This window comes from Magnusiomyces paraingens, assembly GCF_902498895.1.
Source record: "Magnusiomyces paraingens strain CBS 517.90 genome assembly, contig: contig2, whole genome shotgun sequence".
Taxonomy (NCBI): Eukaryota; Fungi; Ascomycota; class Dipodascomycetes; order Dipodascales; family Dipodascaceae; genus Magnusiomyces; species Magnusiomyces paraingens.
This window is the reverse complement of record NW_022474068.1, coordinates 3,553,155-3,567,932: the sequence shown is the minus strand read 5'-3', so window position 1 is coordinate 3,567,932 and position 14,778 is coordinate 3,553,155. Positions and strand designations below refer to the sequence as shown.

At 37.5% G+C, this 14,778-nt stretch overlaps 7 protein-coding genes across 7 annotated transcripts; 3 read left to right on the top strand and 4 right to left on the bottom strand.

Moving 5' to 3' along the window:
* Positions 1 to 152: 152 nt before the first annotated feature.
* Positions 153 to 1,274, bottom strand: SAPINGB_P002862 (uncharacterized protein; the record flags this gene model as incomplete). Its single annotated transcript, XM_031997580.1, has 1 exon — positions 153 to 1,274. One exon carries the CDS (start codon positions 1,272 to 1,274, stop codon positions 153 to 155), a length of 1,122 nt encoding a protein of 373 aa, XP_031853471.1.
* Positions 1,275 to 2,810: 1,536 nt separating this feature from the next.
* On the bottom strand, positions 2,811 to 3,257 carry SAPINGB_P002861 (uncharacterized protein; the record flags this gene model as incomplete). The annotated part of the gene is made up of 1 exon (XM_031997579.1): positions 2,811 to 3,257. One exon carries the CDS (start codon positions 3,255 to 3,257, stop codon positions 2,811 to 2,813), a length of 447 nt encoding a protein of 148 aa, XP_031853470.1.
* Positions 3,258 to 5,723: 2,466 nt separating this feature from the next.
* Positions 5,724 to 6,710, top strand: SAPINGB_P002860 (uncharacterized protein; the record flags this gene model as incomplete). Its single annotated transcript, XM_031997578.1, has 1 exon — positions 5,724 to 6,710. One exon carries the CDS (start codon positions 5,724 to 5,726, stop codon positions 6,708 to 6,710), a length of 987 nt encoding a protein of 328 aa, XP_031853469.1.
* A 231-nt stretch (positions 6,711 to 6,941) lies between these two features.
* SAPINGB_P002859 (60S ribosomal protein uL2) lies at positions 6,942 to 8,005 on the bottom strand (the record flags this gene model as incomplete). Its single annotated transcript, XM_031997577.1, has 2 exons — positions 6,942 to 7,702; positions 8,002 to 8,005. The coding sequence occupies 2 exons, from the start codon at positions 8,003 to 8,005 to the stop codon at positions 6,942 to 6,944; spliced, it is 765 nt and encodes a 254-aa protein (XP_031853468.1).
* A 1,180-nt stretch (positions 8,006 to 9,185) lies between these two features.
* SAPINGB_P002858 (uncharacterized protein) lies at positions 9,186 to 10,451 on the bottom strand (the record flags this gene model as incomplete). The annotated part of the gene is made up of 3 exons (XM_031997576.1): positions 9,186 to 9,776; positions 9,902 to 10,076; positions 10,291 to 10,451. 3 exons carry the CDS (start codon positions 10,449 to 10,451, stop codon positions 9,186 to 9,188), a joined length of 927 nt encoding a protein of 308 aa, XP_031853467.1.
* A 1,417-nt stretch (positions 10,452 to 11,868) lies between these two features.
* Positions 11,869 to 12,726, top strand: SAPINGB_P002857 (uncharacterized protein; the record flags this gene model as incomplete). The annotated part of the gene is made up of 1 exon (XM_031997575.1): positions 11,869 to 12,726. The coding sequence occupies one exon, from the start codon at positions 11,869 to 11,871 to the stop codon at positions 12,724 to 12,726; it is 858 nt and encodes a 285-aa protein (XP_031853466.1).
* A 381-nt stretch (positions 12,727 to 13,107) lies between these two features.
* SAPINGB_P002856 (uncharacterized protein) lies at positions 13,108 to 14,660 on the top strand (the record flags this gene model as incomplete). Its single annotated transcript, XM_031997574.1, has 2 exons — positions 13,108 to 13,132; positions 13,216 to 14,660. 2 exons carry the CDS (start codon positions 13,108 to 13,110, stop codon positions 14,658 to 14,660), a joined length of 1,470 nt encoding a protein of 489 aa, XP_031853465.1.
* Between the last annotated feature and the right edge of the window lie 118 nt (positions 14,661 to 14,778).

Below are 14,778 nucleotides of genomic sequence, written 5' to 3'. Positions count from 1 at the left end.
TCGGGAAAATGATTTTTTTTTTTTTGAAAACAAACGAAACAATATATTTAAAAGGAAAGAACTATATTAAAACATCAAAATCATGGGCGCATAAAGGTTTTTTTTTTGGTGGGGTTCGTAACAATAATGAGATAGGTTTATTCTTGATACCATTAGTTTCTAACGGTAACAGGATCAATGCCACTTGCAATGTTGCATTGATGCATGAGACGGGTCTCGCCTTCGGCGAATTGACCAGTGACACTGTGCAAAACACCCTGGTTGTGGAAGAGAGCAAGATCACCCTTCTTCCAAGGGTGGACATAAATGTTCTTGGGGGAAATAGCGGGGCGAATCAATCTGTAAGCCTCCTTGCGAGCATCTTCGAGCTCCAAAACAGTGCCATCGGGGCGGTGCATTCTGTAAACGCAAGCGCCATGGATCTGAAGGTGGTGTCTGCCAGTGACAGGGTTAGTCCAGACCATAGGAAGCTTCTTGACCTTGGACTCTTCCCATTCGGGAAGTTCATCAAGAGGAATTTCCTTGCCCTCCGAGACCATGGTAACACCATCACTGGTAGCACGGGCAGGAGAAATGAAAATGTAAGGGTGAGGAGCGTACTCAACAGTGGTACCAAGGGCAAGTTCCTTGTCTTCGTCAGAAAGAGCATCAAAAGCATTGGCACCGGAAAAGAAACCAGTACCAGCCTGAGCAATTTCAATTTCCTCGTTGGTATCTTCATATTTGATCTTCATGGTCTTTGTGGTCTCAGGAACGTGAATACCAAGAAGAGTGGTGCAAACTGGGGGAGAAAGACCATAGAGAGCAGAGTCAATGTGCCATCTGTAGAAGCGAGTGTAGCCATTGGCAACCTCTTCATCACTCAAAGGCTTTTGGTGGAAATCAAAGTGAGTAGGATGACGAAGGTCAATAGATGCCATGCCGCAGTGGTTTTTAAAAGTGCCCTGGCCCAAAACCTGGACTTGAGGCTGGTCGGGAACGGAAACACCGTCACGACGAAGAACTGACTGGTCGTGGCGGAACTCCTTAGCATGGCCGTAAGCACCTTCGCAGGAAGGGTCCATGCGCTTTGTGATCTGGTACTGAGAGCTCGGAGCAAGGTTTTCTTGGCCGGGGATGACAAGGACGCTGTGGGTCAAAAGACCTTCCTTGAGCTTTTGGAAGTCCTCGTCATTAAGATCGGCGGGATCGGTGATACCAGTGGGAAGAGTAACGACGGCACCAAGGGGAGCGTCAGGGATAGGAGTAAATTCAAGCTCTTGTCTGTGAGGCATTTTAAATGTTGTTAATAGTTGAAGCTGTGGGAGTTAAAGTTGTTGAAGTTGTAGTTGTTTGTAAGACTTGATTGTAGTCTTTTTAGATGTTGTTGTAGTTTTTGTTGGATTGTTTTTTTTTTATAGTGATAAATGAAAAAGAACGAAAGAAAAAAAAACTCAACCAATCCATGGAAATCCAAGTCATATTTATATTTAAGACCGAAATTTCCAATTTGTTTTAATTCAAAAGTGTAAGACCAAATTACGATTGGGCAACTATGCGGTATCCCCGTCGGGTCTTGCCGAATAAAGAAGGTTTGAAGATTGCGACGACCTCTAGATAGTGGGGGAGATTGTCAGATCCTGTGCGGCTGATAAATCCCACCGGAAATGCCGACGGTTTTTACCGCGGTATATCCGGTTGTACAGCGCTCTATGTATATATACTGCATGACTTGTGCAAGTCAAAAAAAAAAAAAAAAAAAAAAACAAACAAACAAACAAACAAACAGCCCAACCCGCGGGAACTCGACGCGCTTGGAAAAAGTAGAAAAAAAATTTCATTCGTTTTTAAATACGCCAACTTCCATCAACTAGCACAGGCTGTTTTGCCTGTTCATAGAAAAATATACATGTTCTTTTTACACTGAATATTTGGGAAATAGAGCACCTTTTTTCTACACTAATATGACGTGTTCTTTTCATTTATTTATTTATTGATAAATAGTATATCATGATATATTTCGATATAGAGCTATGGCATGATATTCTACTACAATATTGAGAGAGATAAACAAGCTCAAGTGGAAAAGAATTGAAAGCAATATTAAGATTAAGATTATTTACCTCGAATCCAATAACGTAAAATTTTATAAACAACGATAATATACTTTGGATTGAAATGCATAAACGATTTCAAATAAACACTCGCCTGATCCTCTTCTTCAGTAAAATAGAACGACATTGCTAGGAAAACTAGGTAGAATCCATGGTAATTTATTTTCCACCCTAATTGCCCACCATAATGTAGAGTGTAATAATCGTTGAATATTAAAGAAATCTGCAAAAGTACAATGAAATTTGCCAGCCAAAGAACTACTCGGTCGCACTTAAGCATATAATAAACTCGATGATAGTTCATATGCTCTGGCTTATTAGTTCTCATTAGCTTAACATGGAACCGTTTGATATGGAAACACAAACGGTCTATGAGATATGGTACAGATAAGAGACCGAACAGGAGATTAAGGGCGAGGTTTTTGTGATGAATAAAAAGGATGTCCATTTTTGGCGCATTAAGATAAGAATAATTCTAGAAAAAGGAGCTTCTCCTCTTCTTATATATATATCTAAAGAAGGGATGGATTTCTACTTTGATTTATCGTTGATTTATCTTTGATGCAAAGATTGTAAGACTTTTTTTTTCAAACTTGATTTAAATCACTAATTGTTTACAATATATTTAGGTCTATTTAAAAATGTTAAAGACGTTGTGGCTGATTTCTTTAAAGCAAGCTTATCTAAGAAAATGCGGTGGAACTACTTGAATCGAAATCATGAAACAGGGTCAGACGCAATATGTAATCCATTTCTTGGTTCGCTATGTAAATCCTTGCCTTCAATGAAAGATGAATCCTCGGTAACATCTTGACGGTATTCGTTTTCAGATTCAGAACCAAGATTCTCGCGAAAATTTTCGCTAACAGAGCACTGGCTATAGCTGCTTTCCGAGCTAGCAGTTGAGATGGGTTTAATGATATCGCTGTTGTCTTCGAAGTTGTCTACGCTTTCCGGGTCGTTAAAATGGGTGATGTACTCGAAAGATGGAACAAAATCAGACTCGAGTTGCTTAATTGAGGGTTCTCTGCCAGCTTCCAAGTCACTGACAATACGAATCAAAAGAGCAATAAGGTTAAGAAAAAGAATAGTACCACCTAAAGCTTTATCGGTAAGGCAGGCAACAATGCAGAGTGCAACAAATAATCTTCCAAACGTAATCATTCTTGCTTTCCTGTGATTTTAATTTAATTAATTGTTGATATTAACTGTTGTTGGTTTGATGTTCAGTTGATGTTGTTTGATGAGGTATTTTCGGTTCCTTTGAAAGGGATTTTCCCTTGATTTATATATGGAAAAATTCAATCAGTTTAACATGATCGCAAGATGCAAGTAAAACATCAAGGTCTTCATGTAGATACACAATAATGTGTTTTCTAACAATGTTGAAAAATTAAAAAATAAATATATATAAAACTTGGGAAGCTTGATATTTATTTTTTGTTTTTTGTTTTTTATTTATTTATTTTTTGTAGAGGTGGCTTATATAAAAAGTCTATAAAACATGGAAGGGAAATAATAATTTAGTAGGTCAAACAACAACACTACACCCATCCTTACAAAATTGCCAAACAATAGATATCTAGCGAGATTTGCATAGAAGAGTTGAAAAAATCCAGTATGATAATAACCATTATTAGTGTTATATGCCAAAGCCGCGTAGATTCCGTAAGAGATCTGGACGGCTATAAACATGGTGGTGGCAGTTTTCCCTAGCTTTCGAACCATTTTGTAATATAATCTGGAATAAATTTGTATGTGTGAAATATGTGTCGGGCAATGAATTGTAAATGAAAATCAAGTTCAATTGATGTCATATATATATATTATTTTTATCAGTCTTTAGATATTGCTAATTTTCATGATTATTTCCTTACTCAGAATGTTTTAATATCTTACGAAAAAAGTTGATTCGTGATAATTCTCTCTATGGGACTTAATGAGGCCTGTTGTTATATAGAAATGCAGGTTGTCTCTCTTTTCCTCAATTGATTTAATCGTTATTACATGAACCAATTAACTAAATATTTTATGGGGGTTTTAGTATTTTTTCTAATATTAAATGCTAATAAAAAATAATAAGAGCCTGATTTATGACTGCCTACGTAAAGAGAACTGTGGAGATGTTTTGTGGATTTTATTTGGAGGCTTGTTACGCGAATCATCACAAAACCAGGCTAGTTTTGTAACACCACTCATCACTCATCAGAAGGTCATTTTATCATAAATACACACCTCCATAACAAATACTGTATTAAAATGCCTGTATTAAACTATATATAACAATTTTTTTTCTCTTCAAAATCAACGAAAGTTAAAAGGCCATATTAATTCGTCAGGGAATATATTGCTGTTATATGGTAAGATAACCAGAAAAACTGCCAGACTAAAGTGAAGCAAAAACCCTGCTAAAGAGTTAAAAAATTTTGCTTCATCGGTCAAAATGAAAAAGTCAAAAAGAAATAGACGCTGACCAATATTTATAAAAAATGAAACTATACACAAAAAAATTGCAGCGTGAATTATAACTGGAGTAAAGTAATTAGCAACTTGGTCTTCAACCTGGGGATGGAAGGCGGGTTCGTCGTGAATATCCTCAAGTTCAAAAGTATTGGAGGTACTGTATAAAATGAATTTCATTTTGTCAGCTGTATAGTAATGAAAGAATTGTTATCAAAGTAGTTAAGCTTCTTTTTTTTTCAATTGCTTTTAAAAGGAAAAATCTTTAATTTTATAACTTCTAATAAGATTAAAGACAGACCATTCTGATCACGGTTATGTGACTTGTGACAGGTCAATAAAAAAAATAGTGTCAATAACAAACACACTTCGCGTTTCATAAATATCTGCAATTTATTGGACCCTTTAAAAGTATAGATTGATTTTCTTTACGCCAAATCGTTTTAAGCTATGAAATAATATAAGCTTACTTTAAGTTGATAAAAATAGACTTGTAAGAAGCAGAAATTTTCCTAAAATAGGTATTATTCTATGGATTTGTCAGAATAAAGCTTTTAAACGTTTTTAAAAGCTAAATGAACCGTATCGAAATGAAATAAACCCCACGTGTTGATATAATGGTTTTAAAAAAAAATATATTTTCATCTTGATAAATAAATAATGAGCTTAGAAAAATTTAAATAATGTGGGGTGGTATATATATATCCATAACATTTGGCATTTATATGGGAATTAATTCATATGTTTCTCTCAAGCATAATTTACAAAAGAATTTATGGATCGAGTAATATGCTTGTATAATTTATGCAAATAGATTGATAGATATTATTTATCACATTGGTCCATCCCATCAAACCTTTAAAAGAACATGGAACTGGTGCTATCGGTGATTCAATAGGTCATTCATTGACTGGGCACCCTCAACTTAATGCTATTGTTGAAAAAAGACTGATCCATAAATAAAAGGCAAAGTCTTCAAAAACAAATGATTTTTAAGCAAAAAAAAATTAAAAATTAAAAATAAATAAATAAAAAAAAGCATACTTTGATGTTAATCTCAATATATTCAACTTTTATTCGCTCTTTTCTTTTTCCTGAATTTTTTTTTTTTTTTTGATTAAATCAAATATATATTTTCTTATATTTGTTTGAATAGACATTACGGCTATTATGATTATAAACATTAGAGCGGACGATACAAATACGCCTCTAGTGCTCGCTATTGTTCTCAGTATATCAGGCGTTGTTGTTATGGTTATTGTGGGGTTTACAATATGGAGTCTTAAAAGGTCACGCAAAAAGGCTCGAATGGAATTTTTCGAAGTTGATCAAGAATTTTTTATGCCTCTTCCACCAGGATACCAATACCGGCTACGTTCTTTGGAAGAGATTGGGGACTCTAGGCTAATGCCAGTAATTACTCCCATTGAGCGTTGGTTTATACGGCGGCGCAGAGGCAATGATTCCGGGGGATCTATCATGAGAGGAAATATAATGGTGGCTTATGGTGGAGAGCAACCCATTTGTGTGCGCACATACCCAAGAAACCATCCGCTATATAATGAGAACCAACGAGGAGTTGTTGCGATTCGTATGCCTCCCATTCCTATATCAGATTTGCCACGGCTACCTGAATCGGAGTTTTCAAGGCCTGATAATATGCGCTCAACTACGACTTTAGAAAGTTTGACGACTGAAGAAGAAGTGCCATTGAGTCCAGTCAATACGGTTGTGGAAGATTTGGATGCTACGGTTAATAGTAGTAGTAGTATAAGTAATAGGAATCAGCAAGGCCCACCACGAGGACGACGGAAAAATACTACTCGACCTGTGGTTTATATTGGAGCACAGCCTGAAGTTAATTTGTTTATTGGAACAAAAACTGTTGCAGGACATGTGGCACTGCTTGCTGAGGGAAACATACATCAAGATTTGGACGGTTTGTGTGTTGTTTGCCAGGAAAAAGTGGTTGACAAACCTGATGAAGAGATTGAAGAAGAAGAAGCTATAGTTACATTACCATGTTTACATTCATTTCATGAGTGTTGCATCGCGAGATGGATGATTTGTTATAGTCCTAGGTGTCCAGTATGCAGTAAAAAGTACATCATACGAAATGGAAAACGACGGCAAAAGACTATTGGAAAATGGGAATGATAGATAATTATAATTATAATGATAAATGATAGAATAGAGTAAAACTACAAGGCTCATAAAAAGTATCAAATTATAAACACGTGATACTAACAAAAAAAAAAAGGAAATCCTTTTAGGCATGGAAAAATTTTCAAAGCTTTAAAGCAGGGAGAATTCAAGATTTGAGCAAAGAAATCCACAACACTTTTTTTATTATATTTATAAGACATGTCAAATCGTACAAAAAGATGTTTAATCCTTGGTCTTTTGAGTACCTCTGAGGAGACCAGTTCTTCTGGCAGCAATAAGACCGACCTTTTGACCAGGAACAGCGTTTCTGGAGATGGTAGAGGCCTTACCAATGTGCTGATGGTTACCACCACCATGGGGATGGTCGACGGGATTCATGGCAACACCACGAGTTCTGGGCCACGAGTTTCTCTTGACCTTGTACTTGTGGAAGGCTCTGCCAGCCTTAAGGAGGGGCTTGTCAATACGACCACCACCGGCAACAACACCAATGACACCACGGGCGTTGGAAGAAACAATCTTCTTGGCACCAGAGGGAAGCTTCAATCTAGTCTTGCCCTCATCAGCATTGTGGCCAACAACGATAACGTAGTTACCAGAGGTTCTGCCGAGGGAACCACGGTCACCAGGCTTCTCCTCAACGTTGGAGAGGATGGTACCCTCAGGAACAGAGCCCAAAGGAAGAATGTTACCAACGTTAAGGGAGGCCTTAGCACCGGCGTAGATGAACTGGCCAGTGTAGACACCCTCATTGGCAATGAAGGTCTCCTCACGGAGCTTGTACTTGTAAGGGTCGCGGAAGACAACCTTGGCAAGAGGAGCACCTCGACCAGGGTCGTGAACAATCTGCTTAACGACACCGCGGATGTAGCCCTCACGCTCAACGTAGTCGAGCTTTCTGAGCTTAGCAGCACCCTTTCTTAAACGGGTGTGGGAGGTGAAGATGGAACCAGCACCCTTTCTCTGATTGCGAATGACGCGACCTGAAAGAAAAAAAGTTAATAAAGCGATTCCATATTAAATCATAACTTATTTCAATAATCTCATAGTTTTTTAAAAAAAAAATCAAAAATAAGCTGAGAAATGTTGCTGTAAAAATAGTTTCATAAATTTCAAATCAAAGAGCTTTGGGTATTTCCAAGTAAAAATTTTTCCTTCTGGCGACAAAACAAAGAAGAGCAAAAAAAGTATCTGGTATTCATAAACAATTATTGACAAGAACGATGATAAATATTTCAAAAAATAAACTATGAGACTTGAGATCGTGGGAATGTTGACTTACCCATGGCTGTTTATTATTGTCGTTGATTGTCAGCAGGCGGACACCTTTTCGAAAAGAGAGGAAAAAGATAGACTCTAAAAAGAGGGGAGCAAAAAAAAGGGGGGGGAGGGAAAGGAAAATTTTTGAGTGAGTCCTGGCACACACACACACACACACACAGGCAAGTGCTGGCTCCCACATAGTTACACCCATTGTACTTACACACAAACACCTCTATAGAGCGGCAGATACCCTGACCCTCTATTTGGATTTGTTACATAATTGTGATTAGTGTAACAAAGTGAAAAGTTTTTTCGCGGCTAGGGTTGTTTATGTCATATGACTAAGTAACAAAACTAAGTTACAAAAGCTGGATTACCATTTTGGGTTGACTCTGGTTAAAATAAAACAGTCACTTTTATTTCCATTTTGAGAAATAGATATTTCGTACCGAAGAATATTTGGGACTGGTATATTTTCAAATCTTTAAAACAATTTAGCATTACCACCACCACGACTACCACTTTTAAAACAATCCAAGTCAAGTGACTTCTGCAAAAATATTTAAGCCTAAGATTTTATGTCTTAAATAAAAGGTCTTAACTTGAGTTGATGAACACTCTTGCATCGGAATTACACAATACCCGTTCTTTTTTTTTTTTTTTTTTTTTGAAATTTCCACATTTGTAATGAAAAATCATAAAAAAAAAAGGAAATCCCCGTGTAACAACACTGATAACCAATTACCCCCGCAATTCATCAAGTCTTGAAAACAATATCATTTTAAAGATCATCACAAATTTTCACGTAAAATCATAAATTCATTTAATTATCATTATATATAAGGCGTAAAATATTTAAACATTAAACAATAGGCCAATTGGCTGGATAAGTTAACCATAATCAAGGCGATTTTCAAAACATTTTTAATATACAAAGAAAATGCACCCTATTGGTTTTCTCTCCATTGCTGTTTATTTTTTTTTTCATCATCAAAATATCTAATTGATTAGTTGAATAAAACCAGCAACTATCAATAAGCAAAAGCACTTCATCAAGGTAAGAGAAAAACAAATTTCTCAATCATTTCAAACATCAAGCAAAAAGAGGAGAGGAGGGGGGGGAAGGTAAAACCCACACAACTGTAGAATTGAAATATGCTCTTGGATTGTCAAGCATCTTCAAAACCTACAAGAGGTAAAGGTTTAAGCCTCGGTTTTGGCAGCAGCAGCAGCAGGAGCAGCCTCAGCCTTTTCGGGCTCAGCCTCTGTATTAGACTCAGCTTCAGCTTCAGCTTCAGCTTGATCCTCTTCATTGGCCTTGCGCTCTCTGACAGCACTGATTCTAAGTTTGCGGTCATCAAGAGACTTATCGGCATATTCAGCAATGGCCTTCTGCTGGCTCTCAGTATCCTTAAACTTAACAAAACCGTAGACAAATTTAATGTAACGGTCAGAAGCCTTGCTGCGTTTCATCGTGGTGACAACAAACCCCCAAACAGGATCGAGTTCCTTAAAGTGCTCGGCCAACTTTTCATTGGTTGTGTTGTAAGGGATATTGCTGACAAAGATGGTATCTGTGTGGGAGATATCCTCAGGAACACGTTCCCGCTTGGTCTGCTTCTTGGATGACTTCTTCTTAGGGGTGGAAGTGGAAGTAGCAGGGGTAGAAGACTCCGCAGACTCCTTCGATTCGGTGGTAGCGGTTGACTCTGAAGTCTCAGATTCAGCCTTAGATGCAGGCTTCTTCAACTTCCTAAGAGCACGCTTATTAGGGGTCTTTTCCTTCTTCTCAGTCTATATTTCAACAAGGGTTAGTGATTGGTCAGGGTGGCGGTGGGGTGGAGTGGCGTCATCACCAAAAAATAAGTGAAAAAAAATAATAATTGGTGGTATATATTAAAAAAAAATCAGTAACATACCTTCTCGGGGTTGGCAACCTTGACAATGATAGTGCGAGTGTCAAGGGTATTTCCATTCATAGTTGAAACAGCCTTTTCAGCCTCTTCTTTAGAAGCGAGACTGACAAAAGCAAATGTATTATTTCGTTTCTTGCTAAAGAATCTGTTGCGAGTGCGAGGAATAGTGACGCGTTCACTACATGAAAAAAAAAGTTAGTTTCCTGTAAAAATATTAATAAATAAATAACACAACATTGTCCATGTTGCTTGTTTGGTGGCGTGAAAATCAAATCGGACAAGAAAAGAATTGGCAAATTGAAAAAAAAAAAAAAAAAATTGACCCTTGAGAATGAATTCTGAAATGGAATAGAGAAGATGGGGGTTTTAAAAGAATAAATAAAAAAACTTACACAGTGAAGCCTTCCAAAAAGGTCTTAATCTGGTCTTCAGTGACCTTATTGGGGAGATTTCCGAGGTAGATTCTGTTGGAAAGATCCTCAGAAGTGGCCGTGGAGGGGGCTTCAATCTTCTCGACAGTAGGGGCAGTTTGAGTGACAGTTTCGGTAGACATTGTAGTTTGATGATAATAATACGCGGAAATAGAACGTGTAATATATAATAATGGAGTGAAAAGTTGTGAAAAGAGAAGAGGGAATTAACAAGATGATGATGACACGCTAGTGGCTAATCTTTAGAATAGACAAGAGATAATGGAGGAAGGTTTATATACAGAGATAAATGAGAGTATATAAATAATTTCAAAAGTAGATTAGAATTTTGGAGTTTGTGTGAAGAGAAAGGAAGGAGGGGGAAAGAAGAAAGGAAAAGAGAGAAAAAAAAAGGAAGGAAATAGAAAAAAAAGAAAATAAATATTTCGAAAAAAAAAAAAAAAAAAAAAAAAAAAGGGGCGGCAGTAGGAAGGAGGGGTGGGTTGGTAGTAAATGGTAGTGGTAAGTGGTAGTGGGCAAGGGAACTAACTAACTTTAGATATATATATAGCATATAAAATAAAGTATATAAAATTTAGTATTATATATTAATAAAAATATTAAAATAATTATTATTATTATTATTTTAAATATTATCTTTTTTTAATTAATGAGGTGTGCACAGTGCTAGATAGCTGGCTGGCTGGCTGACTGGCTGGCTGATGGCTGGCTGACTGGCTGGTGATTAAAGCAATTTTTACGATTCAATGCATTTTTTTGTTCTTCTGACTGTGAATGACTGTTTGAATTTTTCTATATCAGTTCAAACTCATCATAAGACTGGACCATGCTAGGACATCAATCACTCTTGTAAAAAGTTCTGGTCAACAACCTTTCTTCTTTTTTTTTTATTATTATTATTATTATTACTATATATATATATATATATATATATATTCAATCAAAGACCTTAATTGGTTTTATTGATAAAAAAAAATTGATAAAAAATTAATGAAATTTTCAAATTGTTTATAATGAAAAGGGGCCACATGGCAGTTGGCGATTTGGTTTTTTTGTTTTTTTGTTTTTTTTTTTGGGGGGGGTTTCTGCATGCATATATGCTGGCTGTTTCCAATGGCTAGATGACTGGCTTTTGGCTGGCTGGCTGGCTTTTGGCTGCCCACACTTTCCACGGCTGAGTTACAGGTGAAAAAAAAAGTGATACTCAAGTCTCAAGTTTTATGTCTCAACTATTGAGCCAGTCATCCATGCGCCAATGCACGCCACAGACAAACAGAAGATAAGATTATCCTAATAAGGACGCATCCCCACAAAAACTAACCAAATTAATAATAATAAATTTAATAATAAAAATTAATAAAAATCACATGATATAGCACTTTTACCTGACTTACTTTAATTCCCATCCAGAATAAACAAATAAAGTCTTTTTTTTTTTCAATTACCTCAGTTCCTCTTTTTTTTTTTTTTTTTTTCTTTTAAACCCCTCTTATTCTCAAAACAACAATCCAATTTATTTTATTTTATTTTAAAAAAAAAATGTCACAAAAAGCTCCTCTTATTAAACTTCTTTCAGGTAAATCTATCCCCGCAGTAGCACTGGGAGTTTACGAAACTCCATCCGGAGAAGCCGCCAAGGTGGTCGAGTACGCCTTGTCACAGGGCTATCGCCATATCGATTCAGCCGCCGCCTACCATAATGAACAACAGGTCGGGCAGGGTATTCTCAACTTTCTTGAAAAAACCCCCAATGTCAAAAGAGAAGACATCTTTTACACAACCAAAATCAAAGAACGTGACCAGGGCTACGAAAATGCTACCCGTGCAATCAAACACTCTTTAGAACTCGTTAAAGGTCTTGAATACATTGACCTCGTTCTTGTTCACTCACCTCTAAGTAGCCGTGAAAAACGCTTGGGCACATGGAAAGCTCTCCAAGAAGCTGTCGATGCTGGGCTCATCAAGGGTTCCATTGGTGTATCCAACTTTGGTATCCACCATCTTAAAGAGTTGCTCAGCTGGGATGGTTTAAAATACAAACCTTCCATTAACCAAATTGAACTTAGTCCTTGGCTCCAACGTACAGAACTGGTCCAGTTTTGTAAAGACAATGGAATTGCCGTCGAAGCATACTCTCCCCTTACTCGTGGAGAAAAGCTTGATGATCCAAAGCTTATCAGTCTTGCAAAAAAATACAACAAGTCTCCTGCCCAGATTCTCATTAAATGGTCTCTACAAAAGGGGTTTATTCCTCTTCCAAAGTCAGTTCATAAAGACAGAATTAAAAGCAATATTGACGTGTTTGACTTTGAACTTACCCCAGAAGAAATCGACACGCTTGGGGATAAAAATGAGTACTTTTGGACTGAATGGGACCCTACTACAGCTCCTCTTTAAATCAATTGACCTTTCTTTTATTAGTTAATCATTGTATTTTAGTTCAATCCATTTCTATCGCACATATATGGTGGCGACTTTTTGTTTGAATTTTAAACTTTGAAAAAAAAAAAAAAAAAAAAATTGCCTGTTCAAGACAGCCGTGCGCTAGTTTGAACTAAGATTAACAGGGAGACTAAAGTCTGATAACAGGTCAAACAAAAAATAACTGATTGCCTTGAATTAGATAATTTCACATGTATTTACGATTTAGCTCCCACAAAAAAAACTCTCTTATCACACCTTCATTTCTACCCCCCTCCTGTTGATGAAATTTCTCATCATCACCCATCACTCTTAACCATTTCTTTTCTTGCCACTATTACTGTACCAATTGAAACAATGTCTTCCAAACTTTACGCAAACGGTATGTCCAATCAACATATATATATATATATATTTTTTTTTTTTTTTATAAAAATTCTCTCTAATTTTTTCTTTCTTATTTAGAATTTCTTAACTTTGTTAATGCCTCTCCTTCACCATACCATGCTGTCCAGACTGCAAAGACTCTGCTGACTGCAGCCGGGTTTGTGGAGATTTCCGAGCGTGTTGACTGGGCCAACCAAGTTGAACGTGGAAAAAAGTACTTTCTTACTCGAAATGGCTCTTCTATCGTTGCTTTTGGTGTTGGCGGCCAATGGAGTCCGGGCAATGGTATCTCCATTATTGGTGCACACACAGACAGCCCAGTGCTTCGTGTTAAGCCCAACTCTAAGAGAACTGCTGCTGGCTACAAACAAGTCGGCGTCGAAACTTACGGTGGTGGTCTCTGGCACACTTGGTTTGACAGAGACTTGTCCCTGGCTGGCCGGGTTCTTGTTCGCCATCCTGAAACTGGTGACTTTATTCCCAAGTTGATTCAAATCAAAAAGCCCATTCTCAGAATACCAACCCTCGCAATCCATCTCAATAGAGGCTCTGCTGACAAGTTTGAATTCAACAAAGAAAAAGAACTTTTCCCTATTCTTGGTCTTATTGAAAAGGAACTTAATAAGGGAACAGAGGTCTCTACCGCTTCCGACAAAACTGAGCCTGAGGAAGCAGAGTTTGATCCTTTGGGCAAGATTGAGGATCGCCACGAAAAGACTTTGCTTGATCTTATTGCCGCTGAGGCAGAAACAAAGATTGAGGATATTGAAGACTTCGAGCTTGTTCTTTATGATACTCAGCCCTCGGTTCTTGGTGGCATTAACGATGAGTTCATCTTCTCCCCCCGTCATGACAATCTTAACTCTTCATTTACCTCATTGGCTGCCCTCATCGAGTCAATCAACTCAGAATCTTCCCTTGAAAATGACGAAGGAATTAGAATGGTCACTCTATTTGACCATGAAGAAATTGGTTCTGCTTCCGCCCAAGGAGCTGACTCCAACCTTCTTCTTGCTGTTCTTTCTAGACTCGCTTCTCTCCCAATTGCCGGATCTTCCAAGGAACCTACAGCTTCCAGCCCCTATGAGACTTTCTCCAAGTCGTTTCTTATTTCTGCAGACATGGCCCACGCTGTGCACCCCAACTACCAAGCCAAGCATGAATCCAAGCATGAGCCCCAAATGAACAAGGGTCCTGTCATCAAGATCAATGCCAACCAGCGTTACGCTACCAACTCTCCTGGAGTAGTTCTTGTCAAACAGGCAGCCAAGATTGCCAAAACTCCGCTCCAGCTTTTTGTTGTGAGAAATGATTCCGCTTGCGGCTCCACCATTGGCCCCATCCTCGCATCTAAGCTCGGAATCCTGACCCTCGACATTGGCAGCCCCCAACTTTCGATGCATTCTATCCGCGAAACTGCTGGAACTCACGATATCGAGTACTCTATTTCTCTTTTCAAGTCTTTCTACGAAAATTACTCTACCCTCCAGTCCAAGTTTAAGATTGATGGACCCCAGCTTTAATTATAGGAAAGGCTAAAAAAAAAAAAAAAGACGAGAGGGGTTTGATAGACCAATATATATTAGTAACTTTTATATTTGAAAATTTATTGGTGTGTTAAATAGTGACGCGAAAATGACG